Here is a 25,125-nt window from a genome sequence, read left to right as displayed (position 1 = left end):
CTACTAAAAAGTTATCAAAGTAGTCCCTGAAAGAGATCTGACAAAGATCCAAGAAAGAGGACAACAAAAAATAACTTAAGGGAGACCGACATAACCAAGTCGGACTCCTACTACTAAAAAGTTATCAAAGTAGTCCCTGAAAGAGATCTGACAAAGATCCAAGAAAGAGGACTACAAAAAATAACTTAAGGGAGACCGACATAACCAAGTCGGACTCCTACTACTAAAAAGTTATCAAAGTAGTCCCTGAAAGAGATCTGACAAAGATCCAAGAAAGAGGACTACAAAAAATAACTTAAGGGAGACCGACATAACCAAGTCGGACTCCTACTACTAAAAAGTTTTCAAACTAGTCCCTGAAAGAGATCTGATAAAGATCCAAGAAAGAGGACTACAAAAAATAACTTAAGGGAGACCGACATAACCAAGTCGGACTCCTACTACTAAAAAGTTATCAAAGTAGTCCCTGAAAGAGATCTGACAAAGATCCAAGAAAGAGGATTACAACAAATAACTTAAGGGAGACCGACATAACCAAATCGGACTCCTACTACCAAAAAGTTATCAAAGCAATCCTTGAAAAAGACCCGACAAAGGTCCAGAAAAGAGGATTACAATAACAAAGGGGACCAATGCAAAGGAATTGGTCACAAATTGGACCCCACAATCACAACCTCAAAGGATTCAAGCTACAAACAACAAAATAACCCAAGGAGGTCGAGCTGCAAGATATCACACATCAGCAGAAAACAGAAAAAATGTCAAAACAAAAGGCATTATATAAAATCTACAAAAGTTATAAAAGCCTCGAAGGCCAGCAAAATCTAAGGATGGCGAGCTACCTTTTTTTGTTTTTCAAAATAAAAGTTGCTAGAAAAGCAACTAGGAAAGCGTCAGTAAATAAATAAAAAAGTTTTAAAAGCCCACAAGCCGTGCCAACTACAGGAAAGAGATCAGCAAACATCAGGAGCCTTCTTGGCAGCATCAGGACAAGGAGAAAGAGGACGAGTCTGGATCGGCACAGCGTCCACAGTCCCATCCTCCCGGTTCAGGATCTAGCAATCCGAGTCAGGCGCAGCAGGAGAAACTGAAGAGGTTGACACTTTGGCAGAGGACACAGGGGGAACAACATCATCATCACCATCCTCATCATCAGGAATAATCTTGCCATCTCTGACAACGTTGTCCAGGCTAAAAGAGGTGAGATCGGCCTCGGGAGCAATGACCTGAACTTGCTCCCTCAAGTTCTCATAAGCAGCAGTCACGCTGCCAACGAGAAGACTTTGAAGCTCAGAATAATCTTCCCGGACACTGTCGAGCTCCCCCCTCAGGCGCATCACCTCCCGATAAGATGCAACATAACTCTCCTTATGCATCAGGACTGCGTCCTCAGCCAACCTCAAAGAAGCCGCCAGTGATTGAGAACTTGCCTCCTCGTTCTTCAAGTCCTTCTCCAGCTTGGCTACCTTTATCTCAAGTTCCTCTTTCAACTCCTTCATCCGATCAAACTCTTGTTTCGCCTCCTCCATAAACGCTTTAGTGGCGTGGAGAGGGAGATTCTGAGCAGTCCGATATATGGCAGCCGTCATATACGCCATCTTCACGTGATTTCGGGCCATAAATTCCAAGTAACGGAGGATGGACACATCGTCCATGGAGAGAGCGCCGTAGGGACCGATTTGCTGATCCACAAATTCAATGGCATTAAAATCAGGAGCATCGAGGTCAAAGGGCTCAGCAGTCTTTTGTTTTTTATTGGGAGGAGCAACAGAGGGAGCAGCAGAAGTAGGGTGAGGATCCACCAAACGAACTCGGGGTGTAGGGATCACCTTCTTCACCCCGGGAGAACTCGGCACTGATGGCTTCTCGCGCACTTGGGAGGACCCCTCCCCAGCCGATTTGGCTGCAACATTTCTGGCAGCAGTCGCCCTCTGCGCCCTCTTAAAAGCTTTCATGGATTCACTATTCTTTTGCCTCTGCAAATAAAACAGAAAATTCAACTACAAGTCGGACAAGTCGGAAAGACAGCTACAAGCAACATAAACAAATAATAAAGGAAACACAAGATACCCAGTTCAGTTTGAAGAAGAGAAGGATTGGTTAGAAATTTCTTTGTGTCAAGACGGGGAGGTTGACCCTAGCGTTCTTCGAAGATAGTCACAAAGGCTCGCTCAGCCTCATCCAACATCTCCCACGAGTTCCTGGAGACCCTCACGTCTTTTTGCCATTCCAAGGGAAAAGCAGGTTCGTCATTCTCATCCAGGAAAAAGGGCTGAGCTCCTTCAACAGCTCGGACCTTAAAAAAGTAGTTTTTAAAATCACGGAAAGACTCGTCGAACATAGAAAAAACCTTCTTTCCCTGGGTAGAACGGAAGGAGACCCAAGCTGACTTCTTTTTTACCACACCGGGCTTCGTCAAGACAAACAGATAGAAAAAGAGAGATTGGGAAGCAGGAATACCAAAACCATTGCACAACAATTGGAAAATTTTAATAAAACCCCAGGAATTGGGATGAAGTTGAGAAGGGGCAACATTACAAGACCATAACAGGTCGGTTTCAAATTGGGTAAAAGGAAGGGTGATACCCAGCTGACCAAAGAAAAAATCACAAGCATAAAAGAAAGGGCGACCATCAACATCTCGAGTTGAAAAGCAGACTCTCTCGTCAAAAGAGAGAGGGACAAGTTCATAGTTCTTCTCATCACCAGAATTACTACAGACACTATGAAACTGCCTAAGCTGAGCACAAAATTCAGAATCAACCAGCGAGACACACATGAGAACCATGGAGTCCACCCAATCGGCCATACCCGCAGGAACCTGGGAAGACATCTCTACAACGTTATTTCGGGAAGACATGAGGTCAACTAAATCCTACAAAAAGAAAAGAAGAATTGATTACTTAAAAACATCTCGGACAAGGGGCAAAACATCTCGACAGGCGGATAAACAAAAAAGGGAAAACCCCAAAACTCAAGACAAAAAGTCTTGGGGCATCCCTTGGAGGCAGTAAACAAGCAAGGTCTTTAAGTTATTTCTACAGCCTACATCCCAGCGCTCATCAAAATAAAATCCAGAAAGAAAACAAAGGAAGCAAAAATGCAAAAGGTCCACCCTCCTACAATTTATCAGGAAAAGCATTGCTCCTACAGTTTATCAGCGGAAAAACAGCAAAGGCACAAACTTTTTCGAAATCAAGCAAAAAATCATCAGCAAAGAACAAGCACCAACATCGAACATACCAAACAGAAATCGTCAAAGACGCAACCTTTTTTCAGAATCAAACAAAGTCATCATTCCAAAGCTTCAAATACAAAAGCATTCATAGAACATGCAAAGTTCTTAAAGTATCAAGCAATAGATGGAGAAACTATAAGACACACAGTGATCAGCAAAAAGACAAAAAGATTCAAACTTTCTCAAAACAGACACAAAAATGGCGTAGAGGAAGGAAGGAAGAAGAGTCAAACCTGTGAAATAAGAGAAAACTGCGAAGAAAAGCAAGGAAGCAAAAAGCGAAAACCAGAATCACCCCTTCTCCCACGAAAAAATGAAGTGACAAAGCAAACGTCGCTAGGCTAAAACGCAAAACGGCAAACTCCAGGTAGAAGCTTCAGAAAAATAAAAAAGTTGAAAGCAAGAGAATGAAAGATGAAATGTGAATAAGTTACGAAAAGAGTGAAGGAGAGAAACCATTTCTTGAGTACAAAATTCAAAAATAGAGAAGTTAGGGGAAACGGGGCAATTAAATGTCAATTAAATGCAGATATTAAAACCGCTTGCATTCCCAAAAAAGCGCTAATACAAAAGCACGCGCTTGTAGAGGAAAATGTTCTACATTCAAAAGCTGCTACAAAAGAAGTCGACAAGATGCTTTAGTTCGGCTTCGCTACGAGAAGGACCGAAGTCAAGGACTCGACCTCGACAAAGAAGACCGAGCTCAAGCAGGGGCACTGTTCATACCCTGGGTCGAGCTATCCGACCTGGGATGATCGACGATGCAGCGACCGACCTGTTAAGGTCAAGCGGACCGACTTCGTTACGAAGAACTCGGCCAAATCGACAGGAGAGCCCCTAGGAGGGCCCAACTCAAGGAATACGACCCAAATTCTAAGGCAACCCAGGCCTATAGAGATAAAGGCGGTTCCGTTGAAGATACGCTGACCTGAACTCAAAAGATAAAGATACGATAAGATAACTAACTTATCTTATCCGAAAGGTCACATCTCACCATTATAAATACACTGGAGCACCCAGGTATAACTCATACTCTGATTCTACATAACACCTGTTTAATACCCATGCTAACTTAAGCATCGGAGTCTCTTGCAGGTACCCCCCACCCTTCGGTGACAAAGGATCAGCAGCACGTCCAGTCCAAACAAGTCAGACGCACCAGCTTCAGCCACCATTCACTAGCTGGACACATCGGTTCCGACCAGCGCAGAAGATCTCATCCGAGATCGACCTACAGTTTCAGGCAACCCTCGGAACAGTTTCCATGCTGAGAACCTCCGGTTCTCATACCATATGTTGTTGTTGTTTTTTCAAATGCAGGTCGTAACCTACCTCGGTGAGTTTGCGGATAGGGACAGAGCGGAGGATGGTTCAGCTTCCTGTTTGATTTACTTTTGTAGTCTCTCACTTTTTTTATATTTTGTTGCCGTAGAGGCTTGTATTTTGAAAACCCTGAGAGATAGGATATTAGTTGTTTTAAACATCAAAAACTCTGCTGTATTTCTATTTCGACTAGCCGGCCTAAACTCTACTGGCTGTGACTAGTCCTCTTATATATATATATATATATATATATATATATATATATATATATATATATATATATATATATATATATATATACATGTTTACTCCTTTTATTCTGTTTATCTCTTATGACTATGCCTTTAGATATCGTGTGTGAATGCTTCATGATTTGTTTCTTCTGTTTATCTATCTTTGAACTCCTGTTCCTTATATCGGGATCCTAGTATTACTACTTCTTTCTATATATATTATTGTATATGTTTTAGGATTGTCGTGGCATTCTATTATCCTTCGCTTTACAACTAGATAAGGCTTGGGATGATAGGGTGTTACACCAAACCAACCCTGCGATGAATGCACCATCACCTGCGTTCAATGCACCACCAAGCTGCATCCAACGCAGCTCAACCTAGTAAGGCCTCCACCATGCGTTTAACGCACCAAACCATGCGTCTAATGCAGCTACTTCCATGCATTCAACGTTCCATGTCCATGTGTTGAATGCAGCTTCTCTTGCCTTCAATGCAACCTCCAGTAGCTGAGCAACCTTCCATGCGTTCAACGCAAGCTTCAATATGCCTAACGCACCATCAACAGAGGCTCAAGGATCCCAAATTTTGGGTCATGCATTCAACGCACAAGCCATGCGTTAGACACAGCTTATAGGCCAACTGCCAGGGTCTCCTAAATTCTTTACTAATCTCTCCAAACGTCAAGCACTTAATTTGATGATCCAAGATTAAGCACATGCCCATGATATCAAGCCTTGATTGCCAATTGTGAAGAGAATTACCAATAGCCTAATTTGAGAGGGAAAACTATATGATAAGAATCCATTAGATTAGATTTGATTCGATTTTCTTTGATTCGGTTTTCTTTGATTTAGTTTTGAATTCTGAATTTTTAGGTTTAGGGTTAGCTTTTAAAAAGGGGAAAGACCCACATGTAAGCTCTCTTCCGACAGCCATTTCAATTCATTGTTTTTGTTTTCAGCACATTATGAGTCCCTGATCTCCTCAGCGAAGGTTAGGAGCCCTGTTGATTCAAATGGACTAATGTTATAGCTTTTCTACTTTTGATTAATACATTGATATTTTTTTAAAAAACAAGTTTTCGTTCATCATCACAAAGATTTGCATGTATTGGAAAATAATTCTCATCCGAATTGAATTCTATTATCACCTTGGAAAAGTTAGTTATTGGAATTAAGGTTGAAAACTTCTTCTCATAATTCTTTAAGTTTTAAAACTGGTTTGATAAGTGACATAAAATCAACTAGGTTTAGTTTTTAAGAATTGTGTGGTTTTGAATTAGTAAATATACCTCACCACTTATCATAACCAATTGATCAAGGAATTGACGATTTGTTAAGTTAAGAGAAATTGAACTACTAAGGGATCGCGATTTGATTAACTATAATTTGCCATGGATACTTCTTTGCATATTTCAAAGTAGATAGTGAAAAGCATTCTTTCTGAAGTTTAAACATCTCTGAAACCTTAACGCTTTTATTCATATTACTTTCTTAACCGTTTACAAATTGCTTTCATTTAATTCTCTATTTTGATACTGAATACCTCAAAAACCTGAATTTCAATTGTCTAACTTGATTAATCAGTTAACCATTGCTTGCTTAGTCCATTAATCCTCATAAGAACGATAACCCACTCATCATGGTATTACTTGATATGATTCGATGCACTTGTAAAATTTAAAAAAAAGTTCATCAGAAAGAAAGAAATAATTAAGAGTAAAATTAGAATAAAATATTGACTAATGACTATGATGGTAATCAGTGGCTAAGAGAATGGAGGGTTTAATCTTAGCCCCTTTTTGCCGAAAATTAATTTCTTCTTTTTCAAAAAAACTTCAGGAGATATTTCTGCTTTTGTCTCATAACAAGTCAAGAGACATTTTCTTTTTGTCTCGTAACAGGTTAGGAGATATTTTTCATTTTTGTCTATAATGCAATAGAAACAGAATAGGAGTAGAAGAGAAAGAGAGAATCACACCCAAATGTATCCTGGTTCAGCTGCTAAGTGCAATGCAGCCTACATCCAGTCTCCATCATAATAGTGATGGAATTTCACTATAATCATCAGATTACATATACCAATTCTTCCCTAGGATCTACCCAATCCTATCTGGGACAAATCCAGATTCTATCCCCAAATCTGAACTTGACTTAGACTTTTACCAAGCTTTCAACCGCAAAGTGTTAACCCAACTTGCAAGAAAATCCCCACAGGATCATGAAACACAACATACAGATGTACAAAGAGACTCTGAGACATCTATGGCTTTCTCTCTAGTATTGATCACTGCCTTTTTCCTCTCACTGGCTTTTTCTTACAAACCTCACCATGTTTGCCTTTTACCATGAGACCTAGACAGACAACTCCAAGAAAAAGAAAACAAAATGAAACCCATTGAGGGAGAAGAACTCTGTTAGCTTAGGATAGATATGAGAACTCTGTGCTTTCTCTCCTTAATCTCAACCCTTGGCCGTTCACCCTTAATATAGAAGGGGAAGCTTCCAAGGTTGAAACCAGTTCAACCAAGCAACTTTTTCTCCAACCCAGAGACAGCAGCGGTTCGGACAGAGAGAAGAGAGAGGGAAAACCGAATCAAAACCAACATGCATGTACCTCTCTCAACCCTTCTTATCAAGTTCCTTCACTTTGAGCCATTGATCTCGACTTTGGCTCCAAGAAAGAACTCTGACCCTTGATGAACCTCTGATCCTTGACAGCTCCATGCTTTCCATATTTGCTTCTTCCTCTTCGTAGCTCCAGTAGCTACCTTCTTTCTTAGAATCACAAAAATGGAAGTACACTTTTGTCATTGAGATTTGCTTCTTCATTGAGGCAGATTCTTTTCCATTCTTGGCGTGAAAGATCTTGAAGCTCTTCTTGAAATCTTGCCTTCAATGGCAAAAATCTAGCCACATCTTGCTTCGGATCTTCCTTTTTCAAAGGCCATCATCATCCTAACCTTTTCTTCTTCCATAGCTTCACTGTTAACTTTTCTCTGATAGCTTGTTTTTTTTTTTCTTTTGACTGATTGACAACCAAAAGCAGGAGAGAGAGGAGAGAGAAGATACAAGGCTTTCAATGCTAAATTAACTCAATTTAATTTTATGTTTCGGTTACCTATGCAAGCAATTAATTCATTTAAATTTTGGATTTCATTCCACAATGTAGTAGGTAACCGTGGCTTGCTTGGAATCTTTCTCTCTTCTTCCAATTCGGATCAAGGCTTTGTTGGTCTAAGGCCCAGTTTGGGTAAATAACTTAATTAAGTTACTTTTGAAGAAATAGCTTAAACAATAAATGCTTATATTAAAAGTAGCTTATAAATAAGTTATTTTGTGTTTAGTTTTTTAGTTCTAAAAGTACTTATTTTAAGAGAAAAGTGATAAAAAGCTTTTTATTATGAGAGAAGTCATTTTTTTTTAACTTCTCCTTAAGCACCAAAATAGCTTTTTAGAAAGTTACAATTTTGTTTTGAAAATTGTACCTGATATTAATACTACACCTTTTCATAAGTTAAAAGTTAAAAAAAGTCACTTATGAACCTATCCAAACGGACCCTAAGAAGAAAATTGTTTTGGGCTGTACACATGTTTCTTGGCCCAATTTGTTTAACCATTTGATTCAAAATGGATTTATATAAGGCTGGTCATTATTGTTCCAATTTTGGCTTGATTAATTTCTGGCCCAATGCAAAATCTGTACAATAAGCGAAATCGATCAACCAAACAATTTGAAGCAATTATCAAATTAATAAATTTTTAATTAATATAATAATATTTGATCATCATAATAATTTAAGTTTTTCAAACTCAACAGACTAATTGTCCAAAATCTAATAATAAGAATAAAATAAAAAATTATTTTAAACATTAAAGATAAAACTAAATCAAATTAAATATGAAAAATATTATTCAAAAATATTAGAAACGAAAGTATATTTTACTACCCAATTATCAATGAAGAATTTTGAAATACAAGCCAGGAAAAAAAAACACACACACGCACACACGCACGGGTCATTTTTTTGGTTATGGAGGAGGGGTTGGTGTTGTGTTGGGATATGGATTGAGGGGGTGCTACACCCGAATGTGGGACAGGTTTTGTCAGATTTGGAAAGGAAGTAATCGAACCTCCGATTTCTATGTATTGGAAATTTTGTAAGCAAATCGGAGGGTCCGTTTTGCACTAGCACATAGGAGAAATCGGACCGTGCGATATGACCCAGCAAAACGGATGGTCCGATTTCTTTGTTTGATTTGTTTTTGGTTCGTTAAAGTAATCGCTGGGTCCGTTTTGTGGTTGTAGAAATTTTTTTTTTAATTTACACTAATGGAAATCGGACCGTGAGTTTTCATTATTTTATAATTTTTTCGAATTAGGGTATACACCACTCGGACCGTCCGAATTGTGTGTGTATATATATAGTTGCTCAAGTGTGCGAACCAAAGACCGCAGACCAGATCCAACTTTCTTCTTCTTGTTCGAGTTCTCTTCTTCTTTCTCTGGTCTGTAATGGGGTAACTTGGGTTGGGAAAAAAGTTGATGGTAAAATTTCTATTTTTGTTTAAGTGAGTGGGAAGAATGGATGATAGAGTTCTTTTGAAGGTATATTATTTTGGTCAGATTTTGTTGCAGACACCTGAAGGAATAAAATTTATTTGTGAAGATCCATCAGATGTTGTTATTCCCTTCACAATTTCATTTGAAGAGCTTAAAGGAGTGATTTGTGAGAAGATAGATTCGGAGATGCCAAGAAAAATATCATGTATTTTATACAGATATCCTGTACCAGTATTTGGTGGATTCATCCAATTTCAGACCAAATATGTAACCGACGAAGCAAGCATGCAAGAGATGTTTTCAATGTACATTGAAAATTGTGCTCAAATTTCCTTCATCGAGTTGTACATTGAATTCGAACAATTTGAGGCCGACCGAAATATTTTACGAAAAGACTACAATAGTGAGAGTGAGGAAGAGTTCGAAAGCAATTACGAAGTTGTCGGTGAAGATGGAGATGTAGATCCAGCCGACGGCAGTGTGGCTCCGAATGTGGCAGACGTTCCAAATGCACTCGCGAACAAGGAGTCATTTGAGGAGCCATCTTTCATGCGAGTTTTGGATTTAGAAGCCATGCATGCTCCGGAGTTTCCGGACTATATGAGTGCAGGTACTCGTTTAATTTGCAAAAGAGGTTATTTAGACAAGTTCAAAATAAAAATACTTTAAGTGAATTAGTATCTAGGGTCAAGTATTCATTTATTTAATATGTTAATTAGGCTTTATTAATAAGTATTTCCTAGAGTATTTAGAAAGATAATTAGGGATTATTTAGTTAATTTATATTTATTTAGTTACTTAGTTAATTATGGATTATTTATTAGTTTATTTATTAATGAGTATTTAGTTAATGAGTATTTATTATGGATTATTTATGAAGGTGGTTAATATTTTTTTTTAGTTATTTAGTTACTGTGTATTTATTTAGCTAATAAGGAGTTATTAATGAGCATTCGTTATAGTAGTTATTTGTAGTTGTTTAGGTGATTAATAATTATTTTTAGTTATTTGGTTAATTTGTATTTATTTAGTTATTTAGTTAATTAGGATATCATAACTGATTATTTATAATATTATTCATGAAGTTATCTGGAAGTATAGGTATTTATTTTTAGTTATGGAGGAGAATTTGTTTTAATGTGTTTGTATTTTCATGTAATGGAGATTTAGTTAATAACGTAATGTAAACGTTAGGTATATCATAATTGATGACGTGAGTGATGATTTAATATATAATTTTGGTCATTAAACAATCATGTATTAAATACTTATGGTATGGCTGCCTTCTTGGCAGAAGTTCCCTTTGTCGCAGATGATGAGTTCGCCGTGGGGATAAAATTCAGTTCCAGGGAAGCTGTTATTCAGGCGATGAAGGAGTATACCCTCCGAAGATCTGTAGACTACTGTGTGTATAAGTCGGAGCCGTTAACATTTTATGCGAAGTGTACATAGTATGGGTCAGGGTGTGATTGGCTTATCGGAGTTAGCATGATCAGTAGAAAGCACTGTTGGGTTATTAGGAGGTACAACAGCAGTCACACTTGTACCAAAGCAACCATCTCTCAGGATCATTCCAAGCTGGATTCAAATACGATTGCCGAAGCCATAAAGCCGTTGGTTGAGGCTGACCCCTCTTTAAAGGTAAAATCAGTTATTGCAGAAGTGCAATCGAAGTTCAACTACACGGTCAGCTATCGAAAAGCATGGTTGACAAAGCAGAAGTCCATTGAGAAGATATTTGGAGGTTGGGAAGCATCCTACGAAGCGTTGCCCATATGGTTCGAGGCCATGTGTCATAAGGAACCATCAGCTGTCGTACATTTTGAGACTATGCCTGCATATCAAGGGGATGATTTGGTAACTGATATCCGGGTATTGCATCGAGTCTTTTGGAGCTACTACCCATGCATTAGAGCGTTCAGACACTATAAGCCAGTTGTCCAAGTGGACGGGACTCACTTGTACGGAAAGTATAAGGGTTGCTTGTTAGTGGCCGTTTCGCAGGATGGTAACAACAATATCGTGCCGATTGCATTTGCTATTGTCGAGGGAGAGACCTCTGATGCTTGGCACTTTTTCCTCAGTAACCTACGTCAACATGTTGTGACTCGGGATGGTGTGTGGCTGATATCGGATCGACATGAGTCCATAAATGCAGCTGTGGAACGTAGTCACGGAGCTTGGTCACCTCCTAGAGCTTTCCACATGTTTTGCATCAGGCATATAGAATCGAACTTTCTGAGAAAATTCAAGGCACCCTATCTGCAAAAGCTTATCGTCAATATAGGTAACATTGTATCTTTCAAATCTAGTTATTGATGAAACTGTGAACAATCTATACGTCCTGAAACTTATTTGTTGTTTGATACCTGATATTGTTTAGGATATTCGAGGATGGTTCGTGAGTATGAATTGCGTTACCAGCATTTACGAGAGCGGGGCGAGGCGTATACTAACTGGTTAAACCATATTCCCCATGAACAGTATGCGTTGGCATTCGATGGTGGCTACCGATGGGGTCACATGACGACTAATCTAGTGGAGTGCATCAACTCAGTCTTGAAGGGTACACGCAATCTCTCCATCACTGCACTTGTGAAAGCAACGTTCTACAGACTTAACGAGTTGTTCACAAGGAAAAGAGCAGAAGTGGAGGCGAGGATTAATGCAGGCCATGTTTTTACGGAGCATGTGACCTCCAAAATTCATGCAAATCAGCTTGCAGCAGGAAACATTCAGGTTAATTGCTTTGACAGGCAGAATGAGGTATTTGAAGTGCGTGAGATGCCAAGTAGGGTGGAGTATGTTGTTGACCTCCGTCGTCAGAGATGTGATTATGGTGAGTTCCAGGTGGACCGGATTCCTTGCCGGCATGTGTTTGCATGTTGTGCAAATCAACGACTAGATTGGCAGGTATATGTGCATGACGTATATAAGATGGACCAGGTCAGGCGCGTGTATCGGGCTAGGTTTAGGCCATTAGGGAATCCTACTACGTGGCCTTCTTACAATGGTCCCCGATTCGTACCGAACCCGTACCTAAGACGCGTTTCCAAAGGTCGGCCCAGGATGACGCGCTTCTTGAATGAGATGGACACACGTATGCTACGCCGTCCGAGGAGGTGTAGGCAATGTGGAGCTGAGGGACACAGTCGTAGTAGATGCCATCAGGGAGGTCCTCCAGGTACCGACAATAATGCCCAGTAGGTTTATATGATATTTGAAGCATTGTAACCTATGTCAATGCCTTGTATGATAAATGAATCACTGCTACCTTTGTGTCATTGTACTTTATGGTATTTGAACCATCGTAACCTGTATCAGTGAACTTTATGATGTATTAACCGGTGTAACATTTGTGAATGTACTTTACGGTGATCGAGTCATTGTAACCTGTGTCAATGTACTTTATTAGATTTGAACAATCGTACATTATTGCCAGAACCGAACTGATGATCGAACCGGTCAGAGTACAGGTTCATTGGATATTCAACGGTTCATGCCTAAATATACCGGTTCAAACCAGTTTTTATCCTTACATGGTCCAAATGCCGAATCGGACCGATATAGGGTCCGGTTTGCCGGTTATCCGGACGAACTGATCCGGTCCGGTCCGGTTATCATAACACTGCCATCGTAACCTGCTTCATTGTATTTTAATGAACATAAGGAACATCAACTGAAACATTTAAATACAATACTTAGTTGGTACTTATCATACTTTAGTCATACATAAATAGTTAAGGTATACATTAAGTACGATTGATGACAAGTCATCTTAGCCTAGTTTTACTAGCCTTTTTCTTTATTTTTATTTGGTTTTATGCACTTTCTTGCATCCTAAGTAAGTAATTTGGAATGAAAAAGCATGACTTCTTTGAATCAAACAACCACCATGTAATTGATGCTAAATCATGAGGTTTAAGCCAAATTTAATTGATTTCTAATGATTTATAAACCTTGTGAATTTGGAGATACTTTGATTGGTTGTTTTGATTAATTGTAGGTGAAGAAAAGAAGAAAGCGTAGCCTAAGGAGTGTGGCTCAAGGAAGAAAAAGTGTGGCCAAGAAAGGAGGAAGTGTGGCGCAACAAACCATGAAGCTCTCTCCAAGAGCACCAAGCTCACCAAGTGAGTGCTACACTTACTCTCAAGGGACCAAGGTACAAAGCTCAGCTCACTTTGTGAGCTGAGCACAACAAAGTGAGCATTATCGAGAGCACCCAAGAAATAATTCAAGGAAAATAAGTTGCAAATGCATGCTCCAAGGCTTGAACTCATGACCAAGGGGGATGGGGGAGGCACTATCCACAAGGAAAAATAAGCTAAAAATGGCCAAATGCAATCCCCAAGATTCGAACCCTACACCTTGAGGAAGCAAGGAATCAACGCAACCAAAGAAAAGGGGCAGCGCATGCCTCCCATGGGTTTCGAACCAAGGACCTTCCCTTGGATATCCCAAGGCTCAGCTCACTTGGAGAGCTGAGCGCTACTTCTTGGTGCATGAGGCACAACGTGACACGGCCAGGAGTGGAGCGCGCAACAAAATTGACACGGCCAGGAGCAACACAGCACGCATGACACGGTCCAAGGGCAGCACGCAACAAATTGGCACCAAGGCACCAATGCTCAGCTCACAAAGTGAGCTGAGCTTTCCCCTGATGCATCCAACAGCACGCTACCAAGGCCTCCCCACACTAAGTCACAAAGCTCAGCTCACTTTGTGAGCTGAGCATCCCCCTGGAAGTAAATTTCTTCATGGGCTGAAATTCAATTAAAAATCCAACTTAATTCATTTCTTCACCAAATCAAAAGCCCATCCAAATTCCAAAATCCAAGAATAGAAAGTGTATAAATAGGAGTTAGTTTGATGTAATTAGGACCTTTTTTGAACACCTCTAGACTTCATTTTTGAATTTTCCTTTTTACTTGCATTTTAATTTTGAGCTTTTACTTTTCTTAGAGAATTGGGAAGGAGAATTGATATCTCTTCTTCCTTGTTCTTGCTTGAGCACTCTTTACTTTTCTTGCTTTGGATCTTGGGTAAAGAATTGAAGAACTTCTGTTTCAATCTCACCTTGAGATCTTGTTTAATTTTCCGCATAATTGAATTCCAATTTCCATTTACTGCGTCATCTTCTACTTTCTCTGCAATTTACTTTTCTTTTGCAATTGTTCTGTTTAGATCAAGGAAGGAATTAAGATCTAGACTTGTTATCTAGTCTCTTCCACTCCTGAGATCTTCACCCTCTTTTACATTGCTGCAAATTAAGCACTGCTTTCCTGTTTTTAAATTCTTCAAGGCATTTTACTCTTCTGTTAAGATCTACTTCATTGCAATTCAATTTCCTCTTTTATGTTTAATGCAATTTACTGGTTCTTGTTTAAATTCTGCAATCCCATTCCCAATCCCTTTTATGATTCAAGCAATTTACATTTCTTACACTTTAAGCTTCAGCCATTTATATTTCTTGCAATCTAAGTTTCTGCACTTTATATTACTTGCTCTTTAAGATTCAGCTTCTTTACTTTCTTTGCTCTTTAGTTTACTGCAATTCTCCCTTTCCCCTTTACATTTCATGTAATTTAGCTTCTATTAATTACAAACACTCAACCAATACTTGATTCGCTTGACTAAATCAACCACTAAACTAAAATTGCTCAATCCTTCAATCCCTGTGGGATCGACCTCACTCATGTGAGTTATTATTACTTGATGCGACCCGGTATACTTGCCGGTGAGTTTTGTGTTGGATCATTTTTCACACATCAACGATAATTGATACATACCCTAAACTAACTACACCAGAACTACTTTCTCACTGTCCACTTTCCAAAGTTCACAATGTTCTTGCATTTCTTCGCAGCCTTTTTGATCATGGACGGAGTGTATCGACTAGCGCTACGACGCGGGGGATCAATCCTGATATTGTAGCCTTTGCCTGTCTCACCTGGAGTGCAGGTGTCACCTGTATAAACAACCATCAAACCAAGCAACTGTATAGTATAATCAATATAAACCAACATACCATACATGAACATAATATCATCAATTGAGAAAGCAGGCATATCGTATAATCAACCTAACAAAAACATACCAAACATAAACATACTATCATCAATTGGCCAAGTAGGTATATAGTGTAATCAACCTAACAAAAACATACCAAACATAAACATTCTATCATCAATTGGCCAAGCAGGTATATAGTAACATCAACCTTAACCAATGTACCATACATGACCATAATATCATCAATTGGCTATACACTTACTATGATAATATCAATTGACGGGAAAAGCTTATATGATAATTGTACCTCTATCGTTACGGGATTCTTCATCCTCATCATCTTCCTCCTCCATGTCGTCATCCTCATCCTCGTCGTCTTCATCGTCATCTGGCTCATCCACTAAGTACTCAGCAGTCTCATGATCACAAGTCTTAGCATTTTCTTCAATCATAGTCATTGAAACATGGTTCGGATTTTGACTATTAAGAACTCCTCGACCACCATCACTCCTACTAGAATCACCAGATACAAACCCTCCAGAAGCACCCGAGTAGGTATAAAATGAATACCTCATGTCAAACGAATACCTACCCGCCATGAAGTCAGCCAGGTGGCTATATTGTGCTTGGCCGGCATCTAAGGCCATGAACCCAAGGAACTAGCTAAAAGAACCTCCCTCTCCTGAGTCAAAATGTGGCTGATGTATCGGGAATGACGTAGGAAATTGTATCTGAGGTACATACTGGCTTGTGGAATGAGGTTGTTCTTCTGCCGCTGGAGGTGGAGGTGGAGGTGGAGGTGGAGGTGGTGGTGACTATGGTTCCTACTCTTTGATGAACGGATAATTTATACGCTTTTTAGCATTATTTTTAGTATGTTTTTAGTAGAATCTAGTTACTTTTAGGGATGTTTTCATTAGTTTTTACGTTAAATTCACATTTCTGGACTTTACTATGAGTTTGTGTGTTTTTCTATGATTTCAGGTATTTTCTGGCTGAAATTGAGGGACTTGAGCAAAAATCAGATTCAGAGGTTGAAGAAGGGCTGCTGATGTTGTTGGATTCTGACCTCCCTGCACTCAAAGTGGATTTCTTGGAGCTACAGAACTCAAAATGGTGCGCTTCCAATTGCTTTGGAAAGTAGACATCCAGGGCTTTCCAGAAATATATAATAGTCCATACTTTGGCCGAGTTTAGATGACGCAAACTGGCTTTCAACGCCAGCTCTCTGCCCAATTCTGGCGTCCAGCGCCAGAAACAAGTTGCAAAGTGGAGTTCAACGCCTAAAATGGCACAAAAGCTGGCGTTCAACTCCATAAAGAACCTCTGCACGTGTAACATTCAAGCTCAGCCCAAGCACACACCAAGTGGGCTCCGGAAGTGGATTTATGCATCAATTACTTACTTCTGTAAACCCTAGTAGCTAGTTTATTATAAATAGGACTTTTTACTATTGTATTAGACATCTTTGGATGCCTAGTTCTTAGATCAGAGGGGCTGGCCATTCGGCCATACCTAGACCTTTCACTTATGTATTTTCAACGGTAGAGTTTCTACACTCCATAGATTAAGGTGTGGAGCTCTGCTGTTCCTCAAAGATTAATGCAAAGTACTACTGTTTTCTATTCAATTCAACTTATTCCGCTTCTAAGATATTCATTCACACTTCAACCTGAATGTGATGAACGTGACAATCATCATCATTCCCTAGGAACACGTGCCTGACAACCACTTCCGTTCTACCTTAGATTGAATGAGTATCTCTTAGATCTCTTAATCAGAATCTTCGTGGTATAAGCTAGATTGATGGCGGCATTCATGAGAGTCCGGAAAGTTTAAACCTTGTCTGTGGTATTCCGAGTAGGACTCTGGGATTGAATGACTGTGAAGAACTTCAAACTCGCGAGTGCTGGGCGCAGTGACAGACGCAAAAAGATAGTGAATCCTATTCCAGTATGATCGAGAACCTCAGATGATTAGTCGTGCTGTGACAGAGCATTTGGACCATTTTCACAAGAGGATGGATTGCAGCCATTGGCAAGGGTGATGCCTCCAGACGATTAGCCATGCAGTGACAGCGCATCGGACCATTTTCCAGAGAGGATACAAAGTAGCCATTGACAATGGTGATGTCCTTACATAAAGCCAGCCATGGAAAGGAGTAGGATTGATTGGATGAAGGCAGCAGGAAAGCAAAGGTTCAGAGGAACGAAAGCATCTGTATGCGCTTATCTGAATTTCTCACCAATGATTTACATAAGTATTTCTATCCTTCTTTTATTATTTAATTTCGAAAACTCCATAATTATTTTATATCCGCCTGACCGAGATTTACAAGGTGACCATAGCTTGCTTCATACCAACAATCTCCGTGGGTTCGACCCTTACTCACGTAAGGTTTATTACTTGGATGACCCAGTGCACTTGCTGGTTAGTTGTATCGAAGTTGTGACAAATTATGAATTGAGATTAGAGCACCAAGTTTTTGGAGCCATTACCAGAGATCACAATTTCGTGCACCAAGTTTTTGGCGCCGTTGCCGGGGATTGTTCGAGTTTGGACAACTGACGGTTCATCTTGTTGCTCAGATTAGGTAATTTTCTTTTTGTTTTATTTTCAAAAAGTTTTCAAAAATCTTTCAAAAATTTCTCCGTTTTTTTTGAAAAAAATTTTAAAATAAAAATGTTTTCAAAAATACATTTTTCTTCAGAATTTTTAAGAATGAATTCCAGAGTTTCATGAAGCATGTTGAAGCATGCTGGCTATAAAACCATGTCTAAATTATTTTGGACTGAGGTTTTGGCTTAAAATTGAATGAATTACACTCATATTTTTACTAAAGCTTGGCTGGATATTAAGCCATGCCTGACCCTTTGATTGGAGCTTTAGACTAAAGAGCATAAGATTCCTGGAATTCATATTAAAAATTTTGAAATCCTTATTTTTCTTTTTCAAAATGATTTTTGAAAAAAAATTAAAAGAAAACACAAAAAAATCATAAAATCATAAAAATCAAAAAATATTTCATGTTTCTTGTTTGAGTCATGAGTCAAGTTGAAAGTTTGGTGTCAATTGCATATTCATCTTGTATTTTTCGAAAAATTCATGCATTCATAGTGTTCTTCATGATCTTCAAGTTGTTCTTGGTAAGTCTTCTTGTTTGATCTTGATGTTTTCATGTTTTGTGTCTTTTCTTGTTTTTCATGTGCATTTTTGCATCCATAGAGTCTAAACATGAAAGATTTCTAAGTTTGGTGTCTTGCATGTTTTCTTTGCATTAAAAATTTTTCAAAAATATGTTCTTGATGTTCATCATGATCTTCAAAGTGTTCTTGGTGTTCATCTTGACATTCATAGCATTCTTGCATGCATTCATTGTTTTGATCTAAAAATTTCATGCATTGCATAATTTTCATATTTTTCTCTCTCATCATAAAAATTCAAAAATAAAAAAAAATATCTTTCCCTTTTTCTCTCATAAAATTCGAAAATTTGAGTTGACTTTTTCAAAAAAATTTAAAATCTAGTTGTTTCTTATGAGTCAAATCAAATTTTCAATTTAAAAATCCTATCTTTTTCAAAATCTTTTTCAAAAATCAAATCTTTTTCATTTTTCTTAGTTATTTTCGAAAATTTTAAAAAAATATTTTTCAAAAATCTTTTCTTATCTTTATCACATAATTTTCGAAAATAACATCACCAATTAATGTTTTGATTCAAAAATTTCAAGTTTGTTACTTGCTTGTTAAGAAAGATTCAAACTTTGAGTTCTAGAATCATATCTTGTGATTTCTTGTGAATCAAGTCATTAATTGTGATTTTAAAAATCAAATCTTTTTCAAAAACTAATTTAAATTATATCTTTTCAAAAATATCTTCTTATCTTATCTTTTTCAAAAATTTGATTTCAAAATATCTTGTCTAACTTCCTAACTTCTTATCTTTTCAAAATTTATTTCAACTAACTAACTAACTTTTTGTTTGTTTCTTATCTTTTTCAAAACTACCTAACTAACTCTCTCTCTCTAATTTTTGAAAATATCTTCCCTCTTTTTCAAAAATTCTTTTTAATTAACTAATTATTTTAATTTTTGATTTTAAAATTTCGAAAATTACTAACCTTTTTCAAAAACTATTTTCGAAAATCACTAACCCTTTTTCAAAAATAATTTTCGAAAATCCTTCTCCCTCATCTCCTTCTAATTATTTATTCATCTACTAACACTTCACTTTATCTCACATCACTGCTCCAATCCTTACCCTTGTGTTTGGATTCTTCATTCTTCTTCACCCCTATTCCTTTTCTTCTTCTACTAACAATAAGGAACCTCTTTACTGTGCATAGAGGATTCCTCTTCTTTTCTTGTTCTCTTCTTTTTCTTATGAGCAAGAACAAGGAAAAAGGCATTCTTGTTGAAGCTGATCCAGAACCTGAAAGGACTCTGAAGAGAAAATTAAGAGAAGCTAAATTACAACAATCCAGAGACAACTTTATTGAAAAATTCGAACAAGTAAAGGAGATGGCAGCCGAACCCAACAATAATGCAAGGAGAATGCTTGGTGACTTTACTGCACCTAATTCCAATTTACATGGAAGAAGCATCTCCATCCCCACCATTGGAGCAAATAATTTTGAGCTGAAACCTCAGCTAGTTTCTCTGATGCAGCAGAACTGCAAGTTCCATGGACTTCCATCTGAAGATCCTTTTCAGTTCATAACTGAATTCTTACAGATCTGTGATACTGTTAAGACTAATGGAGTAGATCCTGAAGTCTACAGGCTCATGCTTTTCCCTTTTGCTGTAAGAGACAGAGCTAGAGTGTGGTTGGACTCTCAACCCAGAGATAGCCTGAACTCTTGGGATAAGCTGGTCACGGCTTTCTTAGCCAAGTTCTTTCCTCCTCAAAAGCTGAGCAAGCTTAGAGTGGATGTTCAAACCTTCAGACAGAAAGAAGGTGAATCCCTCTATGAAGCTTGGAAAAGATACAAACAGCTGACCAAAAAGTGTCCTTCTGACATGCTTTCAGAATGGACCATCCTGGATATATTCTATGATGGTTTATCTGAGCTATCAAAGATGTCATTGGATACTTCTGCAGGTGGATCCATTCACCTAAAGAAAACGCCTGCAGAAGCTCAAGAACTCATTGACATGGTTGCTAATAACCAGTTCATGTACACTTCTGAGAGGAATCCTGTGAGTAATGGGACGCCTATGAAGAAGGGAGTTCTTGAAATTGATACTCTGAATGCCATATTGGCTCAGAATAAAATATTGACTCAGCAAGTCAATATGATTTCTCAGAGTTTGAATGGAATGCAAGCTGCATCCAACAGCACTCAAGAGGCATCTTCTGAAGAAGAAGCTTATGATCCTGAGAACCCTGCAATAGCAGAGGTAAATTACTTAGGTGAACCTTATGGAAACACCTATAATCCATCATGGAGAAATCATCCAAATCTCTCATGGAAGAATCAACAAAAGCCTCAACAAGGCTTTAATAATGGTGGAAGAAATAGGTTTAACAATAGTAAACCTTTTCCATCATCCACTCAGCAACAGACAGAGAACTCTGAACAAAATATTTCTAATTTAGCAAACTTAGTCTCTGATCTATCTAAGGCCATTGTGAGTTTCATGAATGAAACAAGGTCTTCCATTAGAAATTTGGAAGCACAAGTGGGCCAGCTAAGTAAAAGGATCACTAAAATCCCTCCTAGTACTTTCCCAAGCAATACAGAAGAAAATCCAAAAGGAGAGTGCAAGGCCATTGACATAACCTCCATGGCCAAACCTGTAAGGGAGGTTGAGGACGTGAATCCTAGTGAGGAAGACCTCCTGGAACGTCCAGTGATCAATAAGGAGTTTCCCTCTGAGGAACCAAAGGAATCTGAGACTTATCTAGAGACCATAGAGATTCCATTGAACCTCCTTATGCCATTCATGAGCTCTGATGAATATTCCTCTTCTGAAGAGAATGAGGATGTTACTGAAGAGCAAGCTGCCAAGTTTCTTGGTGCAATCATGAAACTGAATGCCAAATTATTTGGTATTGAGACTTGGGAAGATGAACCTCCCTTGTTCACCAATGAACTAAGTGATCTGGATCAACTGACATTGCCTCAGAAGAAACAGGATCCTGGAAAGTTCGTAATACCTTATACCATAGGCAACATGATCTTTGAAAAGGCTCTGTGTGACCTTGGTTCAGGGATAAACCTCATGCCTCTCTCTGTAATAGAGAAACTGGGAATCTATGGGGTGCAAGCCACTAAAATCTCATTAGAGATGGCAGACAATTCAAGAAAACAGGCTTATGGACAAGTAGAGGATGTGTTAGTAAAGGTTGAAGGCCTTTACATCCCTACTGATTTCATAGTCCTAGATACTGGGAAGGATGAGGATGAATCCATCATCCTAGGAAGACCTTTCCTAGCCACAGCAAGAGCTGTAATTGATGTGGACAGAAGAGAATTGATCCTTCAAATAAATGAGGATAACCTTGTGTTTACAACTCAAGGATCTCTCTCTGCATCCATGGAGAGGAAGCATAAAAAGCTTCTCTCAAAGCAGAGTCAAACAAAGCCCCCACAGTCAAACTCTAAGTTTGGTGTTGGGAGGCCACAACCAAACTCTAAGTTTGGTGTCAAACCCCCATATCCAAACTTTAAGTTTGGTGTTGGGAGGTCTCAACAAAGCTCTGCACATCTGTGAGGCTCCATGAGAGCCCACTGTCAAGCTATTGACATTAAGAAAGCGCTTGTTGGGAGGCAACCCAATGTTTATTTATCTAATTTTCATTGTTTTTCATGTTTTATTAGGTTCATGATCATGTGGAGTCACAAAATTAATATAAAAATTGAAAACGGAATCAAAAACAGCAGAAGAAAAATCACACCCTGGAGGAGGATCTCACTGGCGTTTAAACGCCAGATAGAAGCATCTGGCTGGCGTTCAACGCCAGAATAGAGCATGGTTCTGGCGCTGAACACCCAAAATGGGCAGCATCTGGGCGTTTGAACGCCAGAATTGCACCCTGGAGAAGAGCTGGCGTTGAACACCCAAAACAAGCATGGTTCTGGCGTTCAACGCCAGAAATGGGCAACAAATGGGCGTTCAACGCCCAGAACAAGCACCAATCTGGCGCTGAACGCCCAGAGTTGTGTGCAAGGGCATTTTACATGCCTAATGGGTGCAGGGACGTAAATCCTTGACACCTCAGGATTTGTGGATACCACAGGATCATCTCAGGATCTGTGAATCTCACAGGATCCCCACCCACCTCATCCTCTCTCTCTCCATTCATGGTCATCCCTTCTATTTTCCATTCACCACTCACACCCATACACATATCCCTCCATCTCCTCCATATCTTATTCTTCTTCTTCTATTCTTTCTTCTTTTGCTCGAGGGCGAGCAAAATTCTAAGTTTGGTGTGGTAAAAGCATAAGCTTTTTGTTTTTTCATTACCATTGATGGCACCTAAGACCGGAGAAACCTCCAGAAAAGGGGAAGGGTAGACAAAAGCTTCCACCTCCGAGTCATGGGAGATGGAAAGATTCATCTCAAGGGTCTATAGCTCAGTGGTAGAACATGTGGCTACAAATCAAGAGATCCCTGAGATACCTCAGGGGATGCATTTTCCTCCACAAAACTATTGGGAGCAAATCAACACCTCCCTAGGAGAATTAAGTTCTAACATGGGACAACTAAGGGTGGAACATCAAGAGCACTCCATCATCCTTCATGAAATCAGAGAAGATCAAAAAGCAATGAGGGAGGAGCAACAAAGACAAGGAAGAGACATAGAAGAGCTCAAGGACATCATTGGTTCCTCAAGAAGGAAACGCCACCATCACTAAGGTGGACACATTCCTTGTTCTTACACTCTCTGTTTTTCGTTTTTCATGTTAAGTGCTTATCTATGTTTGTGTCTTATTACATGATCATTAGTAGTTAGTAACTATGTCTTAAAGTTATGAATGTCCTATGAATCCATCACCTCTCTTAAATGAAAACTGTTTTAATTCAAAAGAACAAGAAGTACATGAGTTTCGAACTTATCCTTGAACTTAGTTTAATTATATTGATGTGGTAACAATGCTTCTTGTTTTCTAAATGTATGCTTGAACAATGCATATGTCTTTTGAAGTTGTTGTTCATGAATGTTAAATAGGTTGGCTCTTGAAAGAATGATGATAAGGAGACATGTTATTTGATAATCTGAAAAATCATGAAAATGATTCTTGAAGCAAGAAAAAGCAGCAAAGAACAAAGCTTGCATAAAAAAAATAGGCAAAAAAAAAATAGAAAGAAAAAGAAAAAAGCAAGCAGAAAAAGCCAAAAGCTCTTAAAACCAAGAGGCAAGAGCAAAAAGCCAATAACCCTTAAAACCAAAAGGCAAGGGCAAATAAAAAGGATCCCAAGGCTTTGAGCATCAGTGGGTAGGAGGGCCTAAAGGAATAACATCCTGGTCTAAGCGGCTAAACCAAGCTGTCCCTAACCATGTGCTTGTGGCATGAAGGTGTCAAGTGAAAACTTGAGACTGAGCGGTTAAAGTCAAGGTCCAAAGCAAAAAAAAAAAAGAGTGTGCTTAAGAACCCTGGACACCTCTAATTGGGGACTTTAGCAAAGCTGAGTCACAATCTGAAAAGGTTCACCCAATTATGTGTCTGTGGCATTTATGTATCCGGTGGTAATACTGGAAAACAAAGTGCTTAGGGCCACGGCCAAGACTCATAAAATAGCTGTGTTCAAGAATCATCATACTGAACTAGGAGAATCAATAACACCATTTGAACTCTGAGTTCCTATAGAAGCCAATCATTCTGAACTTCAATGGATAAAGTGAGATGCCAAAACTATTCAAGAGGCAAAAAGCTACAAGTCCCGGTCATCTGATTGGAGCTATGTTTCATTGATAGTTTGGAATTTATAGTATATTCTCTTCTTTTTATCCTATTTGATTTTCAGTTGCTTGGGGACAAGCAACAATTTAAGTTTGGTGTTGTGATGAGCGGATAATTTATACGCTTTTTGGCATTGTTTTTAGTATGCTTTTAGTAGAATCTAGTTACTTTTAGCGATGTTTTCATTAGTTTTTATGTTAAATTCACATTTCTGGAATTTACTATGAGTTTGTGTGTTTTTCTATGATTTCAGGTATTTTCTGGCTGAAATTGAGGGACTTGAGCAAAAATCAGATTCAGAGGTTGAAGAAGGACTGCTGATGCTGTTGGATTCTGACCTCCCTGCACTCAAAGTGGATTTTCTAGAGCTACATAACTCAGAATGGCGCGCTTTCAATTGCTTTGAAAAGTAGACATCCAGGGCTTTCCAGCAATATATAATAGTCTATACTTTGGCCGAGTTTAGATGACACAAACTGGCGTTCAACGCCAGCTCTCTGCCCAATTCTGGCGTCCAGCGCCAGAAACAAGTTGCAAAGTGGAGTTCAACGCCCAAAATGGCACAAAAGCTGGCATTCAACTCCAGAAAGAGCCTCTGCACATGTAACATTCAAGCTCAGCCCAAGCACACACCAAGTGGGCCCCGGAAGTAGATTTATGCATCAATTACTTACTTCTGTAAACCCTCGTAGTTAGTTTATTATAAATAGGACTTTTTACTATTGTATTAGACATCTTTGGATGCCTAGTTCTTAGATCAGAGGGGCTGGCCATTTGGCCATGCCTGGACCTTTCACTTATGTATTTTCAACGGTAGAGTTTCTACACTCCATAGATTAAGG

At 38.8% G+C, this 25,125-nt stretch overlaps 1 protein-coding gene across 1 annotated transcript; it reads left to right on the top strand.

Annotated features, from left to right (window-relative positions):
- Positions 1–10,848: 10,848 nt before the first annotated feature.
- On the top strand, positions 10,849–13,000 carry LOC112730024 (uncharacterized). Its single transcript, XM_025780144.1, has 4 exons — positions 10,849–11,647; positions 11,744–12,563; positions 12,685–12,748; positions 12,803–13,000. The coding sequence occupies exons 1-4, from the start codon at positions 10,849–10,851 to the stop codon at positions 12,998–13,000; spliced, it is 1,881 nt and encodes a 626-aa protein (XP_025635929.1).
- Positions 13,001–25,125: the final 12,125 nt, after the last annotated feature.

Source organism: Arachis hypogaea, chromosome 12, assembly GCF_003086295.3.
Source record: "Arachis hypogaea cultivar Tifrunner chromosome 12, arahy.Tifrunner.gnm2.J5K5, whole genome shotgun sequence".
NCBI classification, from domain to species: Eukaryota; Viridiplantae; Streptophyta; class Magnoliopsida; order Fabales; family Fabaceae; genus Arachis; species Arachis hypogaea.
Note: the sequence above shows the minus strand (reverse complement) of the source record. Positions and strands in the feature narration are given on the sequence as shown.

Excerpts from the sequence above, each read along its gene's own strand:
- LOC112730024 (XM_025780144.1), top strand. The coding sequence starts at position 10,849 with ATGATCAGTAGAAAGCACTGTTGGGTTATTAGGAGGTACAACAGCAGT. Across the intron at positions 12,564-12,684 it reads GGTACCGACAATAATGCCCA|TGAACTTTATGATGTATTAA; the intron begins GTAGGTTTATAT and ends AACCTGTATCAG. Across the intron at positions 12,749-12,802 it reads TTTACGGTGATCGAGTCATT|AACCGAACTGATGATCGAAC; the intron begins GTAACCTGTGTC and ends CATTATTGCCAG.